At 54.6% G+C, this 25,701-nt stretch overlaps 2 protein-coding genes and 1 non-coding gene across 3 annotated transcripts; 1 reads left to right on the top strand and 2 right to left on the bottom strand.

Annotated features, from left to right (window-relative positions):
* Positions 1-554: 554 nt before the first annotated feature.
* NPR1 (natriuretic peptide receptor 1) lies at positions 555-14,996 on the bottom strand. Its single transcript, XM_030302086.1, is given in 29 exon segments — positions 555-1,503; positions 1,674-1,765; positions 3,613-3,711; positions 3,832-4,006; positions 4,257-4,325; positions 4,479-4,602; positions 4,689-4,835; positions 5,356-5,524; positions 5,764-5,919; positions 6,220-6,376; positions 6,491-6,562; positions 6,814-6,918; positions 7,293-7,370; positions 7,513-7,587; positions 8,186-8,306; positions 8,965-9,049; positions 9,266-9,401; positions 10,107-10,198; positions 10,566-10,701; positions 11,119-11,232; positions 11,647-11,846; positions 12,446-12,593; positions 12,595-12,737; positions 12,740-12,767; positions 12,769-12,848; positions 12,851-12,908; positions 12,910-13,369; positions 13,650-13,725; positions 14,972-14,996. Coding segments are annotated over 29 exon segments (3,483 nt in total). The 3' UTR covers positions 555-1,440.
* Positions 14,997-18,981: 3,985 nt separating this feature from the next.
* TRNAM-CAU lies at positions 18,982-19,053 on the bottom strand. The gene has a single exon. It is a non-coding gene; the product is annotated as a tRNA-Met (tRNA).
* A 228-nt stretch (positions 19,054-19,281) lies between these two features.
* ILF2 (interleukin enhancer binding factor 2) lies at positions 19,282-25,685 on the top strand. The gene is given in 19 exon segments (XM_030302921.1): positions 19,282-19,383; positions 19,867-19,926; positions 20,103-20,145; positions 20,419-20,523; positions 20,907-20,952; positions 20,955-20,983; positions 21,309-21,339; positions 21,342-21,410; positions 22,008-22,077; positions 22,723-22,745; positions 22,748-22,837; positions 23,270-23,348; positions 23,841-23,928; positions 24,315-24,364; positions 24,445-24,512; positions 24,515-24,594; positions 24,788-24,833; positions 24,836-24,877; positions 25,021-25,685. Coding segments are annotated over 19 exon segments (1,185 nt in total). The 5' UTR covers positions 19,282-19,378; the 3' UTR covers positions 25,182-25,685.
* The last annotated feature ends 16 nt before the right edge of the window (positions 25,686-25,701 follow it).

The following is a 25,701-nucleotide window of genomic DNA, read 5'->3' on the forward strand; positions in this document are numbered from 1 at the left end:
TTCCTTCCCCGCGGGGGAGGCGAAGCTTCGGCCACCTCTCCCCCGCGTTCGTTCGCATTCCTGCCCGCCTGCTCAGGAAGGGCTAGGGGTGGGCGGCTGGAGCAGGGCCAGCTGAGGCTCGCTTTGCACACTACCATTCACATTTGTCTACACTGGCATGGGAGTGGAGGGGCGGGTGGACAGTCCCCAAATCTCAACTGAGGTAAGAGAGGATGCATCCTTCCTTCCTGGCTCCCAAGCCTCTCCTTGGAGTCCCCGCGCTCACTGTATTTCTACTGTATGCCCAACACTGGGTCATATAGCCGTTCCCAATCTGCTGTGGTCCACAGGACCCTTTCAGGGGATGGATGAGTTCAGAACAATCTGCATAATCAGGCTAATACACAATTTGCCTCCGTGACCTGACAGGTATATTGATAGTAGGAAGGCCACGAGGGTTAACTTGCTGGTGTCTTTGCACAAACCAAGGCGGTGGCACTGAGTCACTGTTCTTCATCACCATACATTGGCAGTAAAAAAATAAAAATTAAAAACCCAGTTTCTCTTAAGAATGTCCTTGATAAGACACTGAAATATATAGACATATGATTGGTTTATTATTTAAATGAGTTAATAAGGACTTGTTTTAATTTCTAATATGCTATATATGGATAGATTTAATCCACATAAACAAAAGTTCTTTGGGGCCCTCAATAATTCTTAAGGGTGTAAACAGGTCCTTAGACCAAAAGCGTCAGCACTGCTGGGGTAATTCACAGGCTGTCACGTAGATCCTGGCTGAGGAAACTGAAGCTGATTTCAGACACTGCACTCCCCAGCTCAGGAAGCATCTTATGTGGAACAGAGGGCAGGGAGCACGGCTGTGTTTTCTGGCCACCCGCTGTCCTTCCAGAGACATTCACTGGAATAAAGATGTTCATGGTCTCTGCTCACAGGAGAAACAAGGCATACAGGGCTGCCCTTCCCCGGTGCACTGTATTCAGTGCTGGGGGGGGATGGGGGGGTGTTTGTGGCCCATGTGGGTTGGGCCTAGATGTGGACTCCCCTCACCCCCTAGATTCACCTGTAGTCCCCTTTCCTGTTACCTCTAAAGTGGCTCTTCCCCCTCCCCATAGAAGTCACAGTGTCTCAAAGTGGAGTCCACACCCTAGCCTGGCTTGAGTCCGGGTGGAGAGTGGGTACACTTGTCTGCGTGTGCCACTGGATATGACTGTGTGCTTTGGTCCAGTCCCATGAACTCCGAGTCCTCCCCAACACCAGTCCTCCACCAGAGGTCACATCTGGTGTCTCCACTGGGGTTAGCACGTTTGGGTTGTTCAAACTACTTCTCCGATCCTTTTGGCAGTGGTGGGGCTGCTGTGAGTGAGGCCAGGACCTGGAACCTCTCTGTTGCCTCTGGCGCAGGGAAGGGGGTGTAGAAGGCCAAGGTGGGGGGGCAGGTCAGCCTCGAGTGCTACCGCCCCGCTCCCCTAGGAGCCAGTAGGTCCGCACTTTGCCTTTGCCCTGGAGGGAGAGAGAAGAGGAGGCTGGCGTAGGGAGCAGCGCACTGACCCACTTCCCCAAATCAGAGGAAAGGCCTGGGGATGGGAGTGGGCTTGGCTGCTTGAGAAGGGGTCTGGGGAGGCACCCTCTGGTCCACAAGGGATGGTGAGGGTAGGGGCTTTCCTCTCTACCTTCATTTCTACGTCCCCTCGAAGCTCCAGCTCGAAACCACCAAACTCTTCCAGGACAGCCTTGGTCTCAGAAGACAAGTGGATCTTCAGGGCTGGGAAGGACAAGGGAGGGTGGGGGGTGGAAGCAATGGGAGCGGGGAGACTGGGAACTGCAGGACTCCATTCTTTCTCAGGAAGCCTCCTCCTTCAGAGTCCCACCCCTCCACGTGGAGTCTGGCCATTCTGGCCTCTCCCTCAGAATTTGACGGCTGCGTTGTCCAACACCGTAGCCACTAGTCACCGGTGGCTATTCACATTTAAGTTAATTAAAACTAAATACAGCTAAAAATCCGGGGCTTCGTTTGCACGAGCACATTTCAAGCGAGCAATAGCATCCTGTGGCAGAGACTACTGTGATGGACAACCCGGATTATAGAAAGAAAGTTCCAGTAGATAGCATTCTAGCGTGTCACCAGGCTCCAGACAGACAGTGTAGCACGGTGGTTAGGGGCTCAGACTTTGGGTCCTGCTCTGTCTAGTGAATCCCAGCTGGCACAGTTGCTTGGAGAAGTAACGTAAACTCTCTGTGCCTCCTTTTCCTAGTCCAACAAATGCTGATGGTGACAGTATCCATGTCAAGGCCTTGTAATGAGGACTACACGAACCCCTAAGCAACTATCTCAGCAGAGTCTGGCACGCAGGAAGCACTCCTGGCAGTGGTTGTCGTCACTCTCGTTTACTTCAACGCTCATCTTGTGGCAGAGGGAACTGAGGCCCAAACTGTGGGGGTCAGACCCAGGCTCTGACTCCCGACCTGGTACCCCCCACGCCTCTGTCCATAGTTGCTCCCACCACTCCTGGGGGATACATCGGAGCGGCCTCGTTTTGCTGTTGAAACATTTCTGAGAGGGGCGCCTGGGTGGCTCAGTCGGTTTAGCGGCCGACTTCGGCTCAGGTCACGATCTCACGGTCCGTGAGTTCGAGCCCCGCGTCGGGCTCTGTGCTGACGGCTCAGAGCCTGGAGCCTGTTTCAGATTCTGTGTCTCCCTCTCTCTGACCCTCCCCCGTTCATGCTCTGTCTCTCTCTGTCTCAAAAATAAATAAACCTTAAAAAAAATCATTTAAAAAAAAAAAGAAACATTTCTGAGAATGTGTTCCTTGAAGACAGGACCTCAGTGAGACCCTACCTCCGGCTCTGACTGCCCCAGACACAGTGACCAGGGAGTATCTGCTGAGCCAGAGACCCTCTGGGCTGCAAAGTAGCCCATCTCCTGCCATGAGGCTTTGATGGGGTCTGCAGGGACCTCCCCCGGCCCCGCCAGCTGACACGGGGTCTGAGTGGTCTTCGTATCCCAGGGCCTGGCACTTAGCAGGCATTCAGTGCATGTTTACTGAATTGAATTGTATTGCACACAGCAGGAGGGTAGAAGAGGAGCCTGACGCAAGACTCAGGGCAGGAGGAGAGGGCAGCAAGCTTTTCCTAGGTACCTACTGTGCTCCGCGGCCCGTGCTAGGTTTCTCACGAGCCCGAGACGGGTATTGTTTTAGAGATAAACAGCTGAAGCTCAGAAAAGTTGAATGACTCGCGTCCTCGTCACGGCATATGGTTTTCATACATAACTCTTCTAAGGTGCGCGTCTTATTCTCTCACAGGTGAGGAAAACTGAGGCTCCAGGAAGTGTGGCAAATCGACCCACAGTTGTGTGGATGGTGGAGCAGAGACTTACACCTAGCCCTCTGCCACATGCAAGAGGGAGCAGAGGGGCCCTGAGGGTGGGGACCAGGGCAACAGTCCAACATCTGCCTGGAAAGACTTTTGGATGGGGGGGGCGGGGGGGGGGCGCTGATCTCTGATGGATTGGAGGTGATGTACCCTGGCTGGGGGTGAGCCGCCGGTGGGGCCGTCCTCGCTGAAGCCTGTCTGTCCCTCCAGCCACTGCGAGCAGCCCAGCCACCTTACCTTCCCCGTTAGACTCCATCCTGGAGGCGGTGTTGACTGTGTCTCCGAAGAGGCAGTAGCGAGGCATCTTCAGCCCTACCACGCCGGCGCACACGGGTCCTGGAGGGGGTGGGGAGGGGTGTTCCATGAGAGTCAAGTGGTGGACCCGAGGCCCCTGGGAATCCAGGTGTGTGTGTGTGTGTGTGTGTGTGTGTCTGTCTGTGCATCTGTCTCCCTCACCTGTGTGGACACCGATTCGCAAGCGCAGCTCCTCCTGGGGCCGGTGGCGGATGCGGAAGGAGCGCACAGCATCCAGAAGCGCCAGGGCCATGCGGGCCACCTCGCGGGCGTGCAGCAGCCCATTCCGCACGGGGAGCCCCGACACGACCATGTAGGCATCGCCAATGGTCTCCACCTGCCGGGCCCACCAGAGGATGCAGGGCATAAACACCGGAAATTTCTCCTCCCTGTGCCGCCCCACATGTGTTTGGTAACCTCATCCGTGGCGTCCTTTCCCTGCCTGTCCCTGGGTCTCCGGGTAACAGTCTCTGCCCATGTCCCATGGTCTCCTCTCCTGAGGCTCTATGGCATTCTGCCCGTCACCCTTCTCTGACCCTGCCCATCACCATCTTTCCGTCCCCTTCCATCCCTGCTCCCATGCTCACCTTGTACACATCAAAGTTGTCTATGACGGCATCAAAGCAGGTGTACAGATCATTGAGCAGGGTCACTACCTGGAAGGGAAGAGAAGCCAAGACGGGTATGGAGTCAGGGAGCCCATCTGGGCTCAAGTGGGAAAAACGGGACCGGAAGGCAGTCCTGATGGGACAGAAAGGCTGGCCAAGCACAGCCTGCCTGGCCCTCACCTGTGGCCGTGCCGCACTGACCTGCATAGGCGTGCTCTCTGCCGACAGGGCCGTGAAGCCCACAATGTCGCTGAAGTAGATGGTCACACTGTCGAAGGCTTCAGCCTGGACCGTCTCCCCACGCTTGAGCTGCTCAGCCACTGAGCTGTGGGGTCAGGGGCAGGTATAGGGTGAGCGCAGGAGGTGGGGCTGGGACAGGGTGGCAGAGGGTCACCACACGTGGGCGCTCACTGGGGCAGAATCTGGTAGAGCAGGGCCTCGGCCTTGCGCTTCTCCTCCAGGTAGGCCTGGGTCCTGTCCTCCACCAGCTCCTCCAGGTTGTTGGCATACTGCTCCATGCGGGACAGCAAGTTGTCCAGGATGTTGCTGCTGTGCTCCCTGAGGCCCCGGGAGCAGGGCAGAGGCGGTGAGAGAGCTGCCCAGAGCGCCCTCCCCAGCTCACCAGACCCAGGCTGCCACGTCAGCCCCCGGGCAGGGCAGCGGAGAAGCCCAGGCCCGGGGAGCATGGCAGGGTGGGCGTGGCAGGGGAAAGGGTAGGAAGAAAGTTCCATTCATCTCTGAGACCCCAGAGTCCGGAAGCTCCAGAGATACTGGCTACCTCGTTCGTCTTTGTTGAGCAGAAGCAAGTTAGAAGCAGGTGAACAGGGATCAATTGAGGACAAGAGTGTGGGCACACGGGCTGGCAGAGGGGTGTCTGGGGGGGGTCTGTGGGGCACAGTGCAACAGACGGCCCCCGGGACTGGGCTGGAGGACAAGAGTATGTGCTCCCCTCTGCTCTGTACCACTGAGGAGGGGCCGGCGGGCCGCGGTGGGGTCCCTTGCCACTGCTGGGAGAAAAGACTTAAGTGTGGGGCACAGGGTAGCTGTTGGGCACGGGGGACACACAAACACCAGCAACCTGTTGAACTTGCGCAGCATCAGGCGAATCTGCTGGAAGGGGGGCCGTTCCTGCGGCTCCTCAGCCCAGCACCTCTGCATCAGCTGCCCCAGCTCCTCCAGGTGACTCTGCAGGGCCAGGGAGGGCCGGAAGGGGGGCTGCTCACCCCGAGTCACACGCTCCACGATCTCTGTGGTGAGGCAGGAGGGGCTGAGGGCTGGGGCCAGCCCAGGGCTAGTGAGAGACACAGGGGGGAGGTCCAGGAGCAGGCCGGGACCCCGGGGCAGGCGGGCAGGCAGACAGCGGAGTCACTAGCAGCAACAGAACCTTCCAGGAGGCAGGTGTGGTGGTGTTTGCAGGGGCCCCTCACCCTGGGGCCCGGCTCAGGTGCAGCTGTGGCAGGGCTAGGGGACTCCATGGTCCTCTCACCTTTGGGGCTAAGGTCCAAACCCTCCACATGGAAGACGCCACTCCTCAGGGCAATCTCCTGAAGGATGATTCCAAAGCTGTACACGTCACCTGCCTGGGAGCCCCGGGCAGGGGGTGAGGCCATTCGCAGGAGCTCAGGGGCTGTCCACAACTTTTCTGCAGGTTAGAGGTCAGGAGTGACCGGGCGAAGGGCCCTAAAGCTGAGGGGTGGGGGTGTGTCGGGGGGGGGGAACAAGGTCCTAGAAGACGTGGCTGGAGCTGTGTGCGGCCATCAGGCCGAGTGCTACAAAGACACAGCCTCCAGACCACTGTGTCGGGCTCCCCTTTCCACTGGCGAATGAGCCAAAGCAGGAATCCAGAATGGCATGCCAAGCCCTTCAGAGGCCTGGCATCAGTTGCCCCCGCCGGGCTGTGCTTGGAGGGGGGCAGGTCTTAGGGGGCAGAGTGTGGGCTCACTGGCATAGAGGGTGTGGCCTTGCTCTGGTTCCGGGTCCCTGAAGCTCTCCAGCCCGAAGTCAGTGATCTTGAGCACGAAGCGCCCGTCCACCACACAGTTGGAAGACTTGAGGTTGCCATGAGAGCAAATGGCCCCATTGTGCAGGAACAGCATACCCTGGAAATTTGCGGAGGCCGAGGTCTTGGGTGTAAGTGAGACCTACAACCAGGGCCAGGGGAGACGCCTGCCTGGCCCCTCCCCCACACATCGCATGGGGGATTCCGGGCTTACCTTGACGATGTCATTGGTAAGAGAGTATCGGAACATCCAGTCCAAGGTGATGCTCTCATTCTCTAGAATGTCCTGCCGGGCAATAAGAGTGAGGCACGCACCCGGCAGACCCCAGGAGGGGTGCAGGGGCCCCGTCACACAAAGGCTGGGCCCAGGCACAAAAAGACAAAAACTTGGATTTACTCTAGTGCCCCCCTCCCTGTTTACAGATGGGGCAGATAAAGGGCAGAAAGGAGGAGGTTTGCCTGGGGGTCACACGGCAGCGGGGAACAGAACCAGGGCTAGGCCCACATCTCCTGACCCCCCTCCTCTTGTCCCCTCACCTGCAAACTCCCACGGGGACAGTACTCCGTGAGGATACAGATGTTGGGGGGGTCGGTGCAGGCACCCACAAACCTGGTCAGGTGTTCGTTCTGTACATCCCGCATCTGCAGGGGGAAGCCAGCATCAGGAGCCTGGCAGAGGCGTCCCTCCTCACCAAGTGGCCCTCCACGCTCAGGGGCCTCTCAGTGTTCTCAGTGCCCGTTCACTCTCTGCAGACACTCTAGGAGTCCGGTGACTCCCCCTGCGGTACCTCCTCCGGCTCACTCTGCCTCCTGATTCCTCCACCCACCAGGGGCATCGAGCACAGCCCCTCAAGGAACCTCCTGTAGGCTTCCTCCACTAGTCTCTTCTCCCCTCTGGGACCCTCTCTCTTAGCACGATATGCAGGGCCCATCCCTTTCTTAAGACACCCTGGGGTCCCCCCACCTCCTGTGTCCCTGGGACCTCTCCTAGGCCACTGCCTCGCAGCCCCACTTACATGCTTCAGTTCAAACAGCACTTTGCGAGTCAGCTCGATGCGTTTACGGTTCACACGCTTCACAGCCACGAGGTTGCCCTGGGCAAGGAATGGAGGTTGCATGGTGAGATGGCCCAGTGGTGGTGACGGCAACTGCTGACAGTGGCCCTGGGGCCCGTCCTGAGCCGCTGGAGGGCAGCCCTGCCCACCCCAAGGACCCGCAGTCTTTCCCCTGGCCCACCTTATAATATGCCGTTTTGGCAAACACTTGGAACTGGCCCTCTGTGGTCAGCAGGGAGCCGTAATTGGAGCCTCTCTGGAGGGACAGAGAGCAGGAGGGACCGGTCAGCCTGGGAGCCCTGCCATGGGCTCAGCGCTCCATTCTGGCTGCCTGAGCTCCGGCCTTCACTGCCCTGCCTGATCTCGCGGCCGTCCTGCTTCTCATTCCACATCATGAGATCCTTTCCTCATTTTTTAATTTTTTTTTAAAATGTTTACTTTTGAGAGAGAGAGAGAGAGAGAGAGAGAGAGAGCGAGCGCGGGAGAGAGAGAATCCCAAGCAGGCTCCACATTCTCAGCACAGAGCCTGATGCAGGGCACGAACCGTGAGTTCGTGACCTGAACCGAAATCAAGAGTCAGAGGCTTTGACTGCGCCACCCAGGCGCCCCTGTTTATTTTTTTAAAAACGTATGTTCACGTCTACCGTGTTCGGTCTTTGAAAGCCTCCTGCGAAGGCGGCTCTGTGCACGTGACCGTCATCTGAGGTAGTCTCTGAGGGGAACAGCACTTGTCCAAGGTCACACAGCGAGAAAGGGCAGGGCTGGGATCGGAAGCGCGCCGGCTGCACTGCCCAGCAGGCGCTGCCCGGACCCCTGCCTGGCCCCCGCTGCCCACCCCCACGGGGGCTCCTCACCGCGCTGAGCGTCAGCCGGCTGCCTGCACTCCGGAGGTGCCTGTCGAGGCTGCTGGGCTGCACGTCCTCCCAGCGCACCCGCCACAGCTCTGAGGCCAGGTCCCTCTCGAGCTGCATCTTCCTGGGGCATGAACAGGGGAGCCATGTCTGAACCCCTGACCCCGGGCCTCAGAGCCCGGGGCCGCCGCGTGTGCCAAGAGACAGACGGACGGGAGGTGTGGGCCAGGCTTTGCCTGCCTCCCGGGGACCTTGGGCAGCCACTTCGTGTCTCTGAGTCTCACGTCCTCACGTCCTGATTTGGGAATGGGCGACCTCGACATTTATTTCAAAGCATTGTTACGTGAACAAAAAGAAACATCGTGCGAGGAAGTGCCCTCCTTGCAGGCCTGCGTCCTTAACGTCTGCGCGGCAGGCCAGCCTCCCACCAGAAGGCAGGGTGGGGGTCCTGCACCTCCCCTCTCCGCTCCGTGCACATCAGCCTTGCTCAAGTGCCTGGGCCCAGTCCCGCAGGGTTGGAACCGCTGCTCCCCAGCAGGTGTGCCCGAGGCGAGGGTGGACCAGCCCACTCGCCTGCTCTGCTCTTCTCACAGCCTTATCCCTCCCGACCCCTCCGGCCCCTCTCGTCTCCTCCCTGTGCCCTGGGGCTTTTTAGCCTCGTCTCCTCCCCCACCTCCCTCGGCCTTCCGCCACCTCTCCCGCTTCCCTGCAGGTCCCTGCCACCTCGTCAGCTAGTTCTCCAGGCCCCCCAGCCTCACTCCCCACCCGCCTCCAAAGCTCACCTGTATATGAAGAAGGAGACGGTCAGAATGCTGAGCAGGGAGAGGCTGCCCACCACGGCCAGAACTTCCAGCGTGGAAAAGTGGTCTGCACAAGAGTCCAAGTTGCAGCAGGAGAGATTTGGGTTAGAGAGCAGGAAGAGGAACCTTCTAATAGTCCCTCAGTGAACTAGGGAGGTGAGTGAAGGGAAGAAAAAGGCAGATGTCCCTCCAGAAAGCCCTGAGTGTGGGAGAGGAGCACCCATCTGACTCCTGAAGCAGGAGCCTCTCCAGAACGGAGGCCTGGAAGGCAAGAGGCAGTCACCTTGGTTGCAAGCCGGGTCCTCGTTGTCAAAGCCACATTTGGGGATGTCAGGAGGTGGGTGGCCCAGGGGCCAGCTTAGTTCGTGCCCTGGCACGGCCACCAGCTCTCGGGAGGTCCCATTGTAGTTCAGAACCACCTACGGGAGGGCAGGAGTGGCAGGAGGGCAAGGCCTGGGGCGACGCTTCCTGTCCAGTGGAGCTGCGCGGCCTCCCCCGTCTCTGCCTCCCCGGCCTGTGTCTGGGCTGTCCACTGTTTACCAAGCCCCTCATACCCCGGTCACCAGAGTGGAAAAACCTGAAAACTACTCAAGGGCTTTATGAAGAAAACTCCACGTAGAACCCCGACCCGACATCAGGGAGTTTATGATCTTGGACTGAAGCACATAGGAAACAGGAAAAGGCAGTGTTCTCAGTCCACATTCGCAGGCCTAAGCCACGTACCCCTCCTCCAGGAAGTCTTCCCCGAGTGATCTGCTCCTCAGCACTTGTGGCCTCAATTCCTTCCTGTTCCTGACTGAATTTAATGAGCTGTGTGGCCACCACGTGAGCCTGTCTCTGCTGGGAGAGGGGCCTGCCTGTCTTAGGAGATGTGGGACTTCCTGAAGTTAGGGCTATGCCCCCTCCTCAGAGCTGGGGTTCCCCAAGGGTAATGCTTGTGAGTCCCTATCATTCTGGTTGCTCCCCCAGACCAGAGCTGGGTCTCTTCTACCCAAGGCTCTCCAAAAGCGAGCGAGCAAGCGTGGTGGAGTGACTACAGAGCCGACAGATGCCCTGGGGGAAGGAGGGAGGGCAAGATGTCCTTCCTGCCTATACGGCACTGTCTTCTGGGGGCACACCCTTACCCTGAAAGTGCCAGTCTCAGGATGCATATCCCAGAGGGAGAAGTCGGTCTCCCGATCTCCATTGCTGTCCATTTTCCAGTATCCTGTCACCCCTGGGGCATGGAGGAAGATGGCTGTGTTTTGAGGACGTGGAAGTTCAGGAGGGTACCCACCCTACCTGATCTCCACCCCCCCCGCCCCGATCTTCTTTGCCTTGCCCTCCAAACGTGTATGTAATATGTCACATATAATAATAACAACAAGAAGGACGTGTCAGCAGCAGGAATGACTGAGGTTGGGCACTTGGGAGGACTTCCTGATGGAGCGAGGCAGATGGGGCAGTCGTGGAGCTCCCTTACGGAAGACAGGAAAGGACTGGCATGGGTGAGTGACCCCCGCAGCGGCAGGCTGGAGGCTTCTCGTGGCCTCCTGCTCGGGGTGCCCCAAGGTGGATTGTCCCTGCCACCTCCAGCCGCTGACCTTGGAAGCTCCGGTTCCACATCCGCTGAGTGACGGCCTCCCCATCAGTGAAGGTTCCCCCATGTGCCAGAGTCTCTGTCACTGCCTGGAGGTAGAGCAGGAGCCCATCGTGGAAGGACGCCGGGATGGTGTTCATCTGCAGGAACAAGGGGGCTTGGCCGGGGTGGGATCCACGAAGGGCGCTCAGTGGGGACACCCTGGGTGGGAAGATCTGGGCGGCGCTGGGACCTTGGGAGGGGATGGGAGAAACCCCCCCCCTTCCGTGGACAGAGACTTGACTACTCATAAGACACCTCCTCGTCAACCTCCACTTCTGAATCCCTCTAGGCAGACAGAGCGGGACACATCATCCTCATTTTACTGATGAGGACCTGAGTTCCGGAGGCTGACCGACCCTTCAGTGTCCCCTTAGTTATCAGAAGGTGAGAATGGTGGGGGGGGGGGGGAGGGGAAGAGGGGGAGGCCGGGGAATACGGAGGTGGCTGAGAGAACAGGCTGGGCACCGGCAGGGCAGCGTGGAGTCCATGCTGCAGGGTCCCAGGACCCCCCTTACCAGGCCGTCCTCCAGGGTGAAGTTGAACTTCTCCTGGGCCAAGTGTTTTAGCTGCTGCAGGAATTGCAAGTACTCAGGGTTGTCCGGCTCTTTATATGTGATGATTTTGGCGGCCTGAGGAAGGGGTCAGTGGAGAGGGGAGAGCTGGGCGATGACCCAGTCCTCCCAGTACCCTGGGCCACCTCCCCAGTGCATCTCCGCTTAGCCCAAGGTCGGAGTGGATGGACTCCATGTCACCTGTGAGGCACTGCCTGCTCCAAAGCAGGGGAGCCAATGGGATGACTCCTCAAGTCCTGTCAGTCTGTGGGATGGGAACACCCTCCCACCTCAAGCCCATTTGTTCATCTTTTCAGCCTCCTAGCTCTGAAGTTTCCTAGACCTTTTTACACCCCGCACCCTTCCTGGCCTCCCTCACCAAAGTTCCTGAGCAGTCAAGAACCTTTTTTCTAGAGCCCTTCAGACCCCGAGGAACCCAGTGCCCAGAAACTATGTGCCACCAGCACAGAGTCCCACAGCCTGGACCCTCACCCGAAAGGCCTGCTGGGCACTGGCATCCTGCCCATCGCCTCTCTCCCAGGGCCTGTGGGGAGCAAGACCGTGTGCACCTTGCAGGCTTTGTCCAAAGAGGTCCAGGTGGAAAAACACATAGTCCTCCCCACTCAGGCCGGCTTCCAGGGCCAGAAGCATCAGAGTTCTGAAGGCATCTGGGGAGCTGCATATGTAGATAACTGGGGAGGAAGGGGGCGGTCAGAGAGAGACAGAGAGACAGGAGCCTAGATCCCGACAGAGAGCAGAGGGGGAACTCAGGCCAGGGCATTTGTGGACTCCGGACTGCTAGGGCCTCAGCCGCTGCCGGCTGCTGAGAGCAAGGTGAAGAGGGCTGGGAGGAGTCAGTGGGCAGGGTTGGAAGAAGGAGCAAAGATAGGGAGAGCCGCAACAGTGGAGCCAAAGGTGGGGAAGGTGGGGTCAGCAAGGGAGGGAGAGGGGGGAGGCTGGCCAGCAGAGAGGGGACTGGGGGTGGAGAGGGGCGTGTGGGACGGGGAGAGGCTGCTGGAGGAAACCAGAAAGTGGAGGAGGGGAGCAGGGATGGGCACCAAGCCGGGGGACCTACTGGGTGTTCTCCCCCCAACCCCATCCTCCCAGGGATTGGCACCAGGCCGGGGTACCTACTGGGCGTCCCCCTCCCGCGACTCCGGAGGCAGCGGTGGGGAAGCGGTGGGGGTGGTGGGGGGGGGGGGGTGGGGGGTGGGGAAGGGGAGTCGGGGAGCGCAGAAACCGCGGAGAGAGCCGGGCCGTGCAGCCGTCGGGAGGAAGAGCCGCCCCTCACCTCGTCCTTGGCGCCTCACGGTCCGCAGCAGCAGGGAGTAGTGCTGGGGGTCGCCCTCGGCGAACTCCAGGTGGTCCACCGTGACGTTGAGGCGGTGGCGCAGGCGCACGTACAGGCCTTCCACCACGAAGAAGCAGGGCTGGTCGTCCGCCGGGCCGGTACGCGTAGAGCACGAGCGCCTGGCGCTCCCAGCCCAGCCGTCGGTGCAGCGCCCGCCACCAGGTCCCCCAGCTTGTGCGTGGCTGGCCCCGCGCGGTGGTCAGCGCGTACTCGTCCTTGGCCCCGAAGCCCGCGCCGGCGCGCCGGCCGTCAGCAGCGGCACCACGCCAGTGCGCCGTGAAGCGCCCCACGGGGGCCGCGGCGTACACGCAGCCGGGGCCCAGGAACACGGCGGGGCTGTGCTCCACTTGAGGTCCACGGCGGCCAGCGGCGCGGCCGTGTCGGAGCAGACGCCCCGCGCGTTCGTCGCTGCTGCCCATCACCGTGCGCACCGTCCATCCGGGCAGCCAGTCGGGCCGCGCCTCACCCGGGCCAGCGCCAGCTCCACGGCCGGCCCCACGCTGCGCCCACGACCACTGGTACGAGGTGTTGGCCAGCGGCAGCACCACGGCCACCGTCAGGTTCCCCCGCGTGGCCTCCGGGCAGCAGCAGCGGCAGCAGCAGCAGCAGCTGCGGGAGCGGGAGCAGGCGGCGCCGGCGGGCTCCCGGGCGCAGCATGGCCTCAGCGGCAGCTCGGCGGTCGAGCGCTCTCGCCATGCCCCCCTGGCACCCTCCTCCCAGCCGCGCGTCGCGGCCCCGGGTCGCGCCCACCCCGGGCACGCTGCCCGTCCGGCCGCGTCGCGATTGGCGTTGAGCGCCGCGGGGCATGGGCGCGAACGGAGGGCGCCGTGGCCCGGGCGCGGGCGATCGGCGCCCGGTGCGTGGCTGTTGGAAGGAGCGATAGCGCCCGGGGGAGGGGGTGGGCGAGGGCGCGGCCGGGGAAGGGGAGCGGCGGGCTTTCGTGCGCGCCTGGGCGCCCGCCCCGGGATGGGTCCAGCGGGGTCCGTCCGGCTCAAGTCCCCGGCGTCGGGGGGAGGGGGGGGGACAGGGAGGACCCGAGCCAGACTCCGGGCCCTTCCTCCCGCCGCTTCCCCTCCCAGACTCGGCGACGGGAGCGCCAGCCCCGGACCTTTAACCCCTTCGTCCCCGCCCCGAAGTTGCGGACCTGCCCGCGCGCCTCTGCTCCGAGACCCTCCGCGCCTTCCTCCTGCGGGGAGCCTCGCCGCGAAGGGTCTCGCTCGCTGGGGTCGGGAGCAGGACCGAGGCGACTCGAGTGGGGGGCAGCCGGGACGCTTTTCGCGCCCCGCCTCCTCCCTCCCTACCTGTTCCGTTTGGGGGAAGAGAGCTGCGTTGGTTCGGGATCTTGGCAAGAAAAGGTGTGAGCCTACGGATGTGTGTGGCGTCCTGGGGGTGGACGGGAGGGTGGCAGGTTTCTGGAAAGGGCGTTAAACTAGGGAGCCCAGGGTCCCCGTGACCCAGTCCACCCCAGGACCGCCCCCCGTGTCCCATCTTCCAGATTGAGCGGGTTAGTGCGGAAAAGGGGCCCGGGGGGAGGGCGGAGTTAACCTTTAGTTCCCAAAAGGCTGCGGGAAGGGGGAGAAGAGCGTTGGTGGCTGGGGTGGGGGGGAAAGGGAGGGCAGTGACCCCGGGGCCGCTCCTGGAAGGTGGGTTCGCGGCGGCGGTGGGAGACGGGTTGAAGTGACCCGGTGGTGGGGCGTCGGCTGGGGCGAGGGTTTGGGGGCACTGGACCGCGCGGGCGGCCTTCCCCGCGCCGTGGGGTCGGTGTGCCCTCTCGTGGCCAGCAGGGGTCCTGACGCCGCCGCGCCGCTACCCTCTCCAGTCCCCGACCCGCCAGCTGTCCCGGTGCGCCCGCCACGCGCTGGGTGTGCATAGGCCGTGCCCTGGGGGAGCCGTGCTTGGGACCAACAGCTACACGTAACATGACTGAGCACCGCACAGAAGCTGGGGAGATTGCTAGAGCCCCAGATGGAGGACGTAAGCTTGCTTGGGGCCAGGAAAATCTCCAAAGAGAAATAATGCAGCAAGGGTGGAATGATGAGCAAGGGATTCTGCGCAGAGAGCAGTATATTCCCTATACCTGCAGTTTTGGAGAATTTTAGGACCAGTTTTTCTGATGGTCTTAGAGCAAAGACCAACTTCAGATGGCAGGGATGTTTTGTTCCGCGTGCGTGCTCTCTATATTTGCCTTCATTGCCGACACTTAAAAAGCAGCAGACGGGGTGCGCCCGACTGGCTCACATCGGCAGAGCCGAACTCTTGATCTCCGTGTCCTGAGTTTAAGCCCCATGTTGGACAAACAGCTTTCTTAAAAAAAAAAAAAAATCGAAAAAAAATCGGCAGATGGCACACGAATATTTGGATTTCTCACTATCTTGAAATATCATAGTTAGCAATAGATGACTCCTGCCTGCGGCCCTTCTTTGAGATGACTCTAGTCCATGATAGTTCCTACCTACTCTGCATTACCAGCCTGGCTGCTGTAGGAGTTCATGTTTTCGATCCTGGCCCATAATGTAAAGTGTGTGCATTTAGGAATGACTGCGGAGAGGCCAGAAAGGGGAGCAGAGGGCAGGTCATGAAAGCTTTTGCATAATAGGCATAATATGTTTGTCCTTTACAGGGGAGCTCCAGAGGCTACAGAGGTAGATGGGAGAGTGGAAACTTTTTTTGGGGGGGGGGAGCAGGAACTTTTTTTTTTTCCTTTTTTTTTAAAGTAGCTTCAGGGGCGCCTGGGTGGCTCAGGCGTTTAAGCCTCCGACTTCAGCTCAGGTCGCGATCTCGGGATCGCGCAGTCCGTGAGTTTGAGCCCCGCGTGGGGCTCTGGGCTGATGGCTCAGAGCCTGGAGCCTGCTTCCGATTCTGTGTCCCTCTCCCTCTCTCTCTCTGCCCCTCCCCCGTTCATGCTCTGGTCTCTCTCTCTGTCTCAAAAAATAAATAAATGTTAAAAAATAATAATAAAAAAAAAGCAGGCTTCATACCCAGTGCAGAGCCCAACACCGGCTTGAAGACATGACACTGAGATCAAGACCTGAGCCGAGATCAAGAGTCAGATGCTTAGATCCTCTCATCGCATCCCTGAGATGTAGGGGGAGGGTTGAGGGGTTGGAGGGTTGGAAGGAACTTTTAAAAGACGGTTTTATTGAGGTATAATTGATATGGCATAAACTGTACATATTTAATGTATACGATTGACGAGTGTGAACATGTATATACCTGTGAAACCATCACCACAATATCAAGGTAATATCCATCACCTCCAAACATTTCATTGTGTTCGTGTGTGTGTGTGTGTGTGTGTGTATAGAACACATGAGACCTACCCTTTTAAAAACCTAAAAAAAAAGCCCCCTTTATTTTTTTAGGTAAACTACTCACTCCCAACATGGGGCTCAAACTCACATCCCCAAGAGGAAAAGTCACATGTGCTACCATGAGCCAGCCAGGGTCCCACTTACAACTTTTTTACGTGGATAATACAGTATTGTTGACTTTGGAGAGCTATTGTATAAGTAGAATCATTGGACTTCGAGAAGACAGTATACAAATAACTGAGGTTTAGGTAACACTGACCCATTTGCTGAGGAGCTATAGAAGCAGGTTTTGAGGGGTGATGACAGTTTTATAATATGTGCGGCCTAAGCAAGTGCAAGGGAATGATAACCATTTTAGTTTATTGGGTGTGAGGCGCCTATAGATCCCCAAGTGGAGGTGTCCAGTGGGCCGTTGGGTTAGTGGAGTGAAACTCAGGAGAAATGACTATGCTCAAAATCGAATTTAGTAATTGAGCCCCTGTTTCCAATGGTGGACTAAACAGCTGCCCGATCCCTGAGCTGAAGACAACTAAAAATTTTGGATGAAATGCTTTAAAAACTCAAAACACTGAAAGACAGTGAAGAATTATTGGTGGTGAGGGTGTGAAAGACAGGAAGTCTGAGAGGTGAGACAATGGTAAGACTGCTTGTGCCCTGGAGTCATTTGCTGATTGGAATTGGTGGCAGAAAATGCGTTGTGTGGGGCAAGTGAGACAAAAATTGTAGTCCAAATGTCCCTGAAGGTGAGAAACCTGGCAAGCCACCTTCCTATTTTGGGTTAGGGTCCTGAAAGCTGCCTCTTGGGGGGAAACCTTGGACTTGGGTAAACCAGAAATAAATAGAAAATTCACACCCAAGATATTCAAAAAACAAAATTAAGAATCAATCGATGAGTTTAAACAGTTAGACTCAACTGAGGAGCAAGGAATGCACTGGAAGAAAGAATGGAGAAACTACCAACAGTGAAGCACAGGTTAAACAGAGATGGGAAACATAAGAGAGTGTTAGAAAGGATACTGTGAAAAAATCTAACACCTTTATTTGGAGCCCCGAAAGGAGGGGAAAAAAACAGGGTAGAAGCAATATTTGAAGTGATTATGGCTGAGAAACTTAAAAAAATAGATGGAATACATTAAGCCACAGATTCAAGAAGTTCAACAAACTTCAAGTGAGGTTAAAAACATCCATATTGGGACCCATCGGGGTGAAATAGTGGGAAATTAAATCAAAGGCTAAATCTTTAAAATAGGAAAGGGTGTCTTGGTAGCTCAGTCGGTTAAGCAGCCAGCTCTTGGCTTCAGCTCAGGTCATGATCTCTCAGTTTGTGAATTCAAGTCCCTCATCAGGCTCTACACGGGCAGCGTGGAGTCTGCTTGGTCTCTCTCCCCCTACCTTTGCCCTTCCCCCACTCATCTGGTCTGTTTCTCTCTCTCCAAATAAATAAATAACTTTAAAAAATTTAAAAATACAAATAGGAAAAAAGGAGGATTGATTACTTTGAAAAGAGCAACCATTAGGTTGGCAATTCTTTTTCACAGCAAAGTGGAAGCCAAAGATAGCAAAATAATACCATAAATGTGCTGAAAGAAGATAACCTCCAAGCTAGAGATCCCTATGCAGAGAAAAATGTCCTTCAGAAACAAAGGTGAAAGGGGCACCGGGCTGGCTCGTGGGTGGAGCCATGGGACGCTTCATCAGGGGGTGGGGGGAGGTGTCCTGAATTTGAGACCCAGGTGTGGCATAGAGCTTGCTTAAAAAATAATAATACAGAATTTAAATTCTGTACACATGTACACCTACCAAGAGAAACGAATGTATCTGGCCACACAAATCTTCCACAAAAAAGGTTCATAGCAGCTTTACTCATAATGGCTTCAAAGTAGAAACAACCAAAATGTGTTCCTGTGTGTCTCAGCCAGTGGGAATAATGGCTCCACAAGAGAATGGATATACTCAAGCAATGGAATGCTACTCATAAATAAAAATAAACACATTGCTGATAAGTGCAAAAACGTGGAGAATCTTGAAACGTGTCAAGCAAGAGAAACTGGGGGTGGGGGGGGGGGGGGGGAGTACATACAGTATGAGTCCATTGATGTGAAGTTCAAGAACAGACAAAAACTAATCCGTGCTCACAGAAATAGGAAATAAATAGGAATCGTGATTCCCTCCAGGGGCAGGGTAAAGGGGTATGAGCGAACTTTAAGTGATGAAAATGTTATCTTAACCTGCGTGATGGTTACATGAATACATTACGTGATGGTTACAGAATGCATTACTCAATTAATCGAGAGGAAAGCTTAAGATCTGTGCATTTTGCTGTAGTAAATTATACATCAGTAAAGTATTTAACAGAATTACAACAACAGCAACTAATTCTGGGGGAGTGATGGTGGTAAATGTAGTTACAGTGTCTCTGCATTTTTACGAGGAGGGTATAAGTACTGCATAAAACCAGACTTCGCAAACTCAAGGATGTATGGTGTAATTTTTAGAGTAACCGCTAAAGAATGCGTAACTTCCAATTAACAGAGGCGGGGAAGGAGATACACGTTCATCAGTACAAGAGCAGACAAGAAGCGGGAGAACGAGGACTCGCGGAAGGCGCAGGAGCAGCGCCGCGCGCCGTCGTGCTCGCAAGGACAGCGCGTGCGCGTGCTCGCCGGGCGGGAGCGCGCTGACCCGGCGGAGGACGCGGGCCGCAGGGGAGCGGCGGCGGATGTGCGGTCGAGGGCTGCTCCCTTTCACTTGCCCCCTGCTCGTTTTTCTGAGCTCTTCTTTCAAAGGCTGCCTCAGTTTCACTTCTAGTCCCTTATCATCAGTGCTTTTCCCTCTGGTTCCGGCAGTATATGCCCTTTTCTCAAATCCGCTTCTCCTGCCGTAAATTTCCAGCCTTCGGTGAACTCCACCCAGGCGTGGTGTTGCTTAAAGTCCTTCCCGTTCCCGTTTCACTTGCTGATGGCAAAAACAGGTTTTAAAGGCTGCATTTTGAGGAAGGAGAAAGTAACAGGCGATTTTAAGTACTGAAGAAAATTGAACTCCAAATAGTGTCCGGAGGAAAAAAAGAAAAGGGAAAAAAACCAAAAAGCACTAAAGAAATTGAACTCCAAATAGTGTCCTGAAGGAGGAAAACGCAGGAAAGAAGAAGGAAGAAAAAAAGTCCTGTAGCAGAGGATGGTTTCGATCCATCGACCTCTGGGTTATGGGCCCAGCACGCTTCCGCTGCGCCACTCTGCTACTATAACACAAGTGTGATCTGGAATCATATAGAAAGTCTCCTCTGGCTTCTGTACACCGCGCCACCTAGTGTCTGGTTACAAAAATAGTCACTACTGGCAAATCTGTTCTTATTGGCTAATTTCTGACATAGCAGGCGTTTTTTTATTGGTCTGTAGGCCGGTCTGCCAAAGTAAACCAATGGGCATTAGCGGCGGGGTGCGGCGCGGCCCAATCGCGGCGGAGTTTGTGGGACGCGCCAGCGAGCCGCGTCTCGGGTCGTCTGCTCCTCCCCGAGGAGAGGGGGCGGTTGGCGTGGACTCCATTGTTCGGGGTTTAGGGCGCCATGAGGTGAGGGCACTGGGCTGCTCTGCGAAGGCTCAGGGTGCTCCCCCGAAAAGTTCGGGAAGGTGGGCCGACAGGAGCGGGGCTCCCGACGGGGCCGCGCGTCCGGGGTCTGCCCGAAGCCCGAGAGCTCTCGGCCGGGGCGACGGCGGCGGTCGGGGGCTGTGGAGGCGTGGGGACCCAGCGCGCCACGTCCGGGGGATAGAGGGTGTGCGGGTAGAGGCTCCACCGCGTCGGTGGATAAAGGAGGCAGCCCGCTTTCGTCCCTCGAGTGCTGGGGGCCGTGCCCCGGGTTTATGGGCATTTCTCGCGGGGACCCGGTGTTGCAGCCCGGCGTTGTTCGCTGTGGGTTGTGCTGGAGTCGTCCAGGGAGGAGGCGCGGTGTGTGACGCTGGGCACCTGCAGCGAGAAGCGCAAGCGGGAGTCAGAGCGGCCGGTGTCCTGCGGGCTCCTTCGGCGGGGTCACCAGTTAAATCTCTGCCCTTGTAGGGGTGACCGAGGCCGTGGTCGTGGCGGGCGCTTTGGTTCCAGAGGAGGGCCCGGAGGAGGGTGAGTGCCGGTTCCTAGCACCTGTGCACGGCTCGGTCCGCGCTTCAGTCCTCCCGGCTGCAGTCTGGGGGGCGCTGGGTGCCCCGCCTCTGTGAGGTCCAGCTCCCGGGCTCCCCGCTGAGGAGTGTGGCCCCACTTCATCTGATGAATGATCTGCCTTGTTGTTCTCGTTTTAGGTTCAGGCCCTTCGTGCCACATATTCCATTTGATTTCTATTTGGTGAGTGCTTGGCCCTGTTGGCAGTAACGGGATTGTAATCTTTGTTCTAAAAGGTTAACTGGGTCTCTGGCTTGTCTGTCGGTGTAAAAGCGCTGAGAGCTTACATTATGGCCAGTCCTTGTGGCGGGTGTCCTTGTTTGAATATCTTAAGGAGTAAAAAGAAGCGTAGAATGTTCTCTTTGCAGTTTTTTTTCTGTTGTGGCAACAGAGCAAAGGATCCATCCTATGCATTATTTTCGGTAAACAGTGTATCCTTGTTTCTTTCTGCTGTAGTGTGAAATGGCCTTCCCCCGGGTCAAGCCAGCACCTGATGAAACTTCCTTCAGTGAGGCCTTGCTGAAGAGGAATCAGGACCTTGCTCCTAATTCTGCCGAACAGGTAATTCTTTTGGCTTTCCTCCTCGGATTTCTCTAAGAAAGCCAGAGAAGTGAATAACCGTGGTGAGGTTCCTGTTACCAGAGCCTAAACTTGACAGAGGGTTTAATTGTTCGCCTGGTTTCTCCTTGTGGGTAGAGGGAGAGTGCCAGGTGGATTGTATAAGCATTACCTGTGCTTTCGTATTGTCACTGGGGACTCTGTCTTTGGGCCAAAAAGTTACTCTCCTGGCATATTCAAGGCCAGAAGGGTCAGAGTCTTTTCAAAACCCTGTGTAGGTATTGATTCAGCTTGTCTAGAAGGGATTAGGGGAAAATACTCAAACTCTGAAAAGTTGCCTGTAATTTTTCACTTCAGGGCATTTTTTATTTTATGCTGTTTTTTAGGCCTCTATCCTTTCCCTGGTGACAAAAATAAACAATGTGATTGACAATTGATTGTGGCTCCAGGGACGTTTGAAGTGGTGAGTCTTTAATGATTTAGTCATAGAAAAGGGCAGCCTTGGTTGTGTGGAAGTTTCCTTAATCTCCAAAGCCAAGTTTGAAATGGAAAGGAAAGTATAGTGGGATTCCTTTCTACTAGTGGTGATCTCAGGGATAAAAACTTGTGTTACTGCTATCAGCTAGCCATACTGTATCAGGCGTTTCATGTGGTTGTTTTGGGATATCATTTGACCTCTGCTACTTCCAATTCTGGGTAATAATTGTGTTGGTCATTGATTCTGAGAGGAATTAGGCCATCTTTCACTTCTACATCCCCCCCCCCCCCCGAAATCCCTTTTCCAACAGCAAATTGAAGAAGTCCGACAGGTGGGATAATATAAAAGGGAACAATGACAACCGGACACAACGTGGCCGACCTGGTGGTAATCCTAAAGATTCTGCCAACATGTGAGTGCACCTCTTTTCTGGCCACAGGAAGCAGAAAGTTGCATTTGAGGCATAGGGATCTTTAAAGCCCAAATCTCTTGCAGAAAAGTTGTTTGGAAAACGAATGGGGAATTCATTTTTTTTAATGGTATATTGGGGTAATAAAGGACAAAGTCTGGGCTGTGTGTCCTGAAAGAATGTATGGCCAGTTACTACAGGGCAGCGTTTCTCAACAGGGGGTGGTTTTGTCCCTCATGGGACATCTGGCAGTGTCTGGAGACATTTGGGGCTACTGGCATCAAGGAGTGGAGGTCGGGGATGCCGCTGAGTTCCCTGCAGTGCACAGGGTGGTGCCTTACCTCCAGTCCCACATGGCATTAGTGCCACTGACAAGAAACTCTCCTATAAAAGGATGTGGGTATAGGAGGTGGCCTATTCCCTGAGACTTCCTGTTTCTCTGTTCAAGTGTTAGCTTTCCCTTGTAAAAGTGTTTATTCTGTTGCTTGCCCTTGCTCCAGCCTTGTACATGGGGCACAAATCGGTGTGGAATACCATAGAGATGTACAGAAAGTACGTGAGTAATTACAATGCTCATGGTCTCCTTTTCTCTCAATCTAGTGGAAGCTGTTGCTGCCCTAGGGAACAAAGTTGTGGAAAGCCTAAGGGCACAAGATCCTTCTGAAGGTTGGTTTGAGTCTGTTGTTGGATGTGTATTCAGTAGGAGCCAGGTCGATAATGACAACTACACTTTTAACAAAGGTCAGGCTAGAAGAAGAGTGAATGCAGAGATTTTTTTTGTTACTGTTTATTTTTGAGGGGCGGGGCAGAGAGAGAGGGAGACAGAGGATCCAAAGCAGGCTGTGTGTGCACTGACGGCAGAGAGCCCGATGTGGAGCTTGAACTCACCAACAGCGAAATCATGACCTGAGCTGAAGTTGGTGCTTAACTGACTGAGCCACCCATTCTGAGCCAGCCGCCTCTTGAATGCAGAGTTCTATGTTGCGGAAGTTTTTGCAGTGATCTCCAGTGTTTGATACCCAGTTCATCTCCGTTACTTTTATTTATTTTTTTATTTTTCTGAAGTTTATATATATATTTAAGTAATCTCTGCACCCAGTGTGGGGGCTCGAACTCGTGCCCAGAGGTCAAGTGTCCCATGCTCTTCCAACTGAGCCAGCCAGGCGCCCCATCTCTTTCTTATAAAAGTATTTTGAATCCTCATTCTGGACTCTTGCTGTTTTTAGAAACCTATCTGCTCTCCTACTTCAACCCTATATTTACCTCTGGTCATCTAAGGGAGATGGGGGCATTACAGGTTTTGATTTTCTTTCAGTTTGACCATGCTGACCAATGAAACTGTTTCGAGATCAGTTCCTCTGATGCTACAGTGAAGATTCTCATTACAACAGTGCCACCCAATCTCCGAAAACTGGACCCAGAACTCCACTGTTAGTACCTTTTTTCCATTTCTGGGATACTTGGGGGAAATTCAAAATATGGTATAAGACAAGGTTGCTGCTGAGTGTTTAGCTAGTTGCTATTCCACGTGAAACCTTCTGGACCTAAGTTGACCCCCAAACTTCACTATCTCCCTCTGTAATTTGGAGACAGTTTTACTAGCTTGCTAGTGAAACTGTCAGACAGGATGGCCAAGAAAGCAAGTGGATTGGAGGACAGTATTTGTGGAGGGAATGGGCTCTTGGAGAAAGTTGTGGATCTTGCGTGCTTACAGATTTGGTTTAGGGGAGGAATAGTGATTTCTGGACAAGTGATTTGCTGGTCTGAGGAACCTGGGGGTGGTTTAAGAAATTACAAGGAGGCTGAATTGCTTGCTTAGTAACAGGAGTGTTTCATTGTGGCCTGTTCTGCTGGTCTTGTAGTGGACATCAAGGTGTTGCAGAGTGCCTTAGCAGCCATCAGACATGCCCGCTGGTTTGAGGAAAATGCTTCTCAGTCCACGTGAGTTCCTTGCTATTTGAGTTTAAATAACCTAATTATTCTAATTATACTGAATAGCAGGATACCTCCATACTTCCTCTGTTAAAACTCTTTGGCTATAATTGGCCAGGTTTCTTTTCTTTTTTTTTTTTTTTTAATACACCTTATGTAAGCAAATTAAAAGGTTGTTTTTTGTTAACATTCATTTGAGAGAGAGCATGCCAGTGAGTGGGGAAGGGCAGAGAGAGAGGGAGACACAGAATCCAAAGCAGGCTTCAGGCTCCAGGCTGTCAGCACAGAGGCCTGATGTGGGGGTTTGAACCCATGAACTGTAGGATCATGACCTGAGCTGAAGTCAGACACTTAACTGACTAAGCCACCCGGGTGCCCCTAAGTAAGCAAATTTAGATGGAGAGAAACAAAATGTGTAGTTTGAGAAATAACAACAGCTCTGTACCTCAGGGATGGAAGTACATGATGTTATTTTAATCCCTGGGTTCCTCTTACTTTCAGAGTTAAAGTTCTCATCAGACTGTTGAAGGACCTGAGAATTCGTTTTCCTGGCTTTGAGCCCCTCACACCCTGGATCCTTGACTTACTTGTAAGTAAAGGGCAGTTGGAGTTCCTGGTCACCCCTATTTAACAGCAGTTATTCTGAAACCGACCAGGATCGGAAATTTGGTGAAGCTGAAAATCAGTCTCATGGTGGGCAATAATTCAGTAAATACATGGTGTTTATTACTTCGTTGGGTTTTAGAGTTTCAGTTGAATGAGTAATTTTACTGTCCCTATTCCTCTTCGTTACTGATGTAATTTTAGTAATGAGATATGAGAAATCAGTGAATGAGCAGCTAGTTTCAGAACTGCTTCTGAATATGGAACATTTTACTTAGACTTCAGTAATCTGTTTTGTGAATGTTTGAGGTTTCAGTTGTGTGGCTAGAATTGTCAAGTTTATGGCACACCTACCATGTTGATTATTTCCAGGGGCACTATGCTGTGATGAACAATCCCACCAGACAGCCTTTGGCCCTAAACGTGCATACAGGTACAGCATGCTTCTTTGGGTTTGGGGCTGGGCGTAAGAGGTCTTGTGTGTTTTTTTTTAAAACGTTCTCGTGTGCTTCAGACGTTGCTTACAGATCCTGGCTGCAGGACTGTTCCTGCCAGGGTCAGTGGGTATCACTGACCCTGTGAGAGTGGCAACTTCAGAGTACACACAGTCATGACTCTGGAACACAGGTATGGGTCAGCTCTGCAATTGCATGTTGTGTCCTACTCTTGAATACTCCAGATCAGAAGGCAGACGCAATGTGGTCTTTAGGGGTCAAGGATTTGGGGGTTCTCACATACTTTGGTCTTGAAATTAAAGTTGTCCTCAACTGTTTTCATGAGAATATTCATCAGATACGGTACTTTAACTCCCCTTTCTAGTTTACTCTCACTCTGCTCTCCTTTAGGACATGGTGTGCTACACAGCTCAGACTCTGGTCCGAATCCTCTCACATGTGGCTTTCGGAAGATTCTCGGCCAGGAGGGTGATGCCAGCTGTGAGTGATCGTTGTGGGTCAGGGGATCTTTATGGTACTCTGCTCTACAAAGCTCTACACTATTCAGATGTGTTACTATTTCTACTGTGTAGGTTATGACTTGTATGCTGGGCTAGTTGCCTGAAATCGCGTTTTTTTTCCAGATCTTGCTTCTGAAATCTCTACCTGGGATGGAGTGATAGTGACACCTTCAGAAAAGGCTTATGAGAAGCCACCAGAGAAGAAGGAAGGAGAAGAAGAGGAGGAGAATACGGAAGAACCACCTCAAGGAGAGGAAGAGGAAAGCATGGAGACTCAGGAGTGACCTTCCTTCCTATCTTCATCCCTTTCTTGTCCAAGGTGAAGACTGGAGGCCCAAGCTAATGCTGCTGGACTTCACGTGGTGGCATTTCTGAGGGAAAAGGGAGACAGGAAGGAAAAGAAACTATAGAAGGAAGTGTCCATTCCACTGGGTTTCCACTTGGCTCAACAGCCAGAAGTCTCCCATTTACGACCTAGGCCATCCATCTATAGTGAAGCAGGAGACCAGCTTTTCTTCCTAAGACTTCAGAGGTCCCCAGGTCCTGGAAACCTCCCTCAAACAGTACTTTGTTGTTGAAATGTTGTGAACTGTTAGTGTCTGGAATTTTTTTTTTTCCTGAGAAAAGTGATTAAAGTACTTCCTCGTAGGGCTCTTGCTCGTTTTTTCCTGGCATCTGGCACCCTTTTTGCTTTCTGTACTTTTCAATGAAAGTGGTATTTGAGTCTTCTCATTGTAAACACTAGATCACAATTTGAAGCTGTATCTGCATTAAAGTTTCTACAAAGATTCTTGGAACCTTTCC

This window comes from Lynx canadensis, chromosome F1, assembly GCF_007474595.2.
Source record: "Lynx canadensis isolate LIC74 chromosome F1, mLynCan4.pri.v2, whole genome shotgun sequence".
Lineage (NCBI taxonomy): Eukaryota > Metazoa > Chordata > Mammalia > Carnivora > Felidae > Lynx > Lynx canadensis.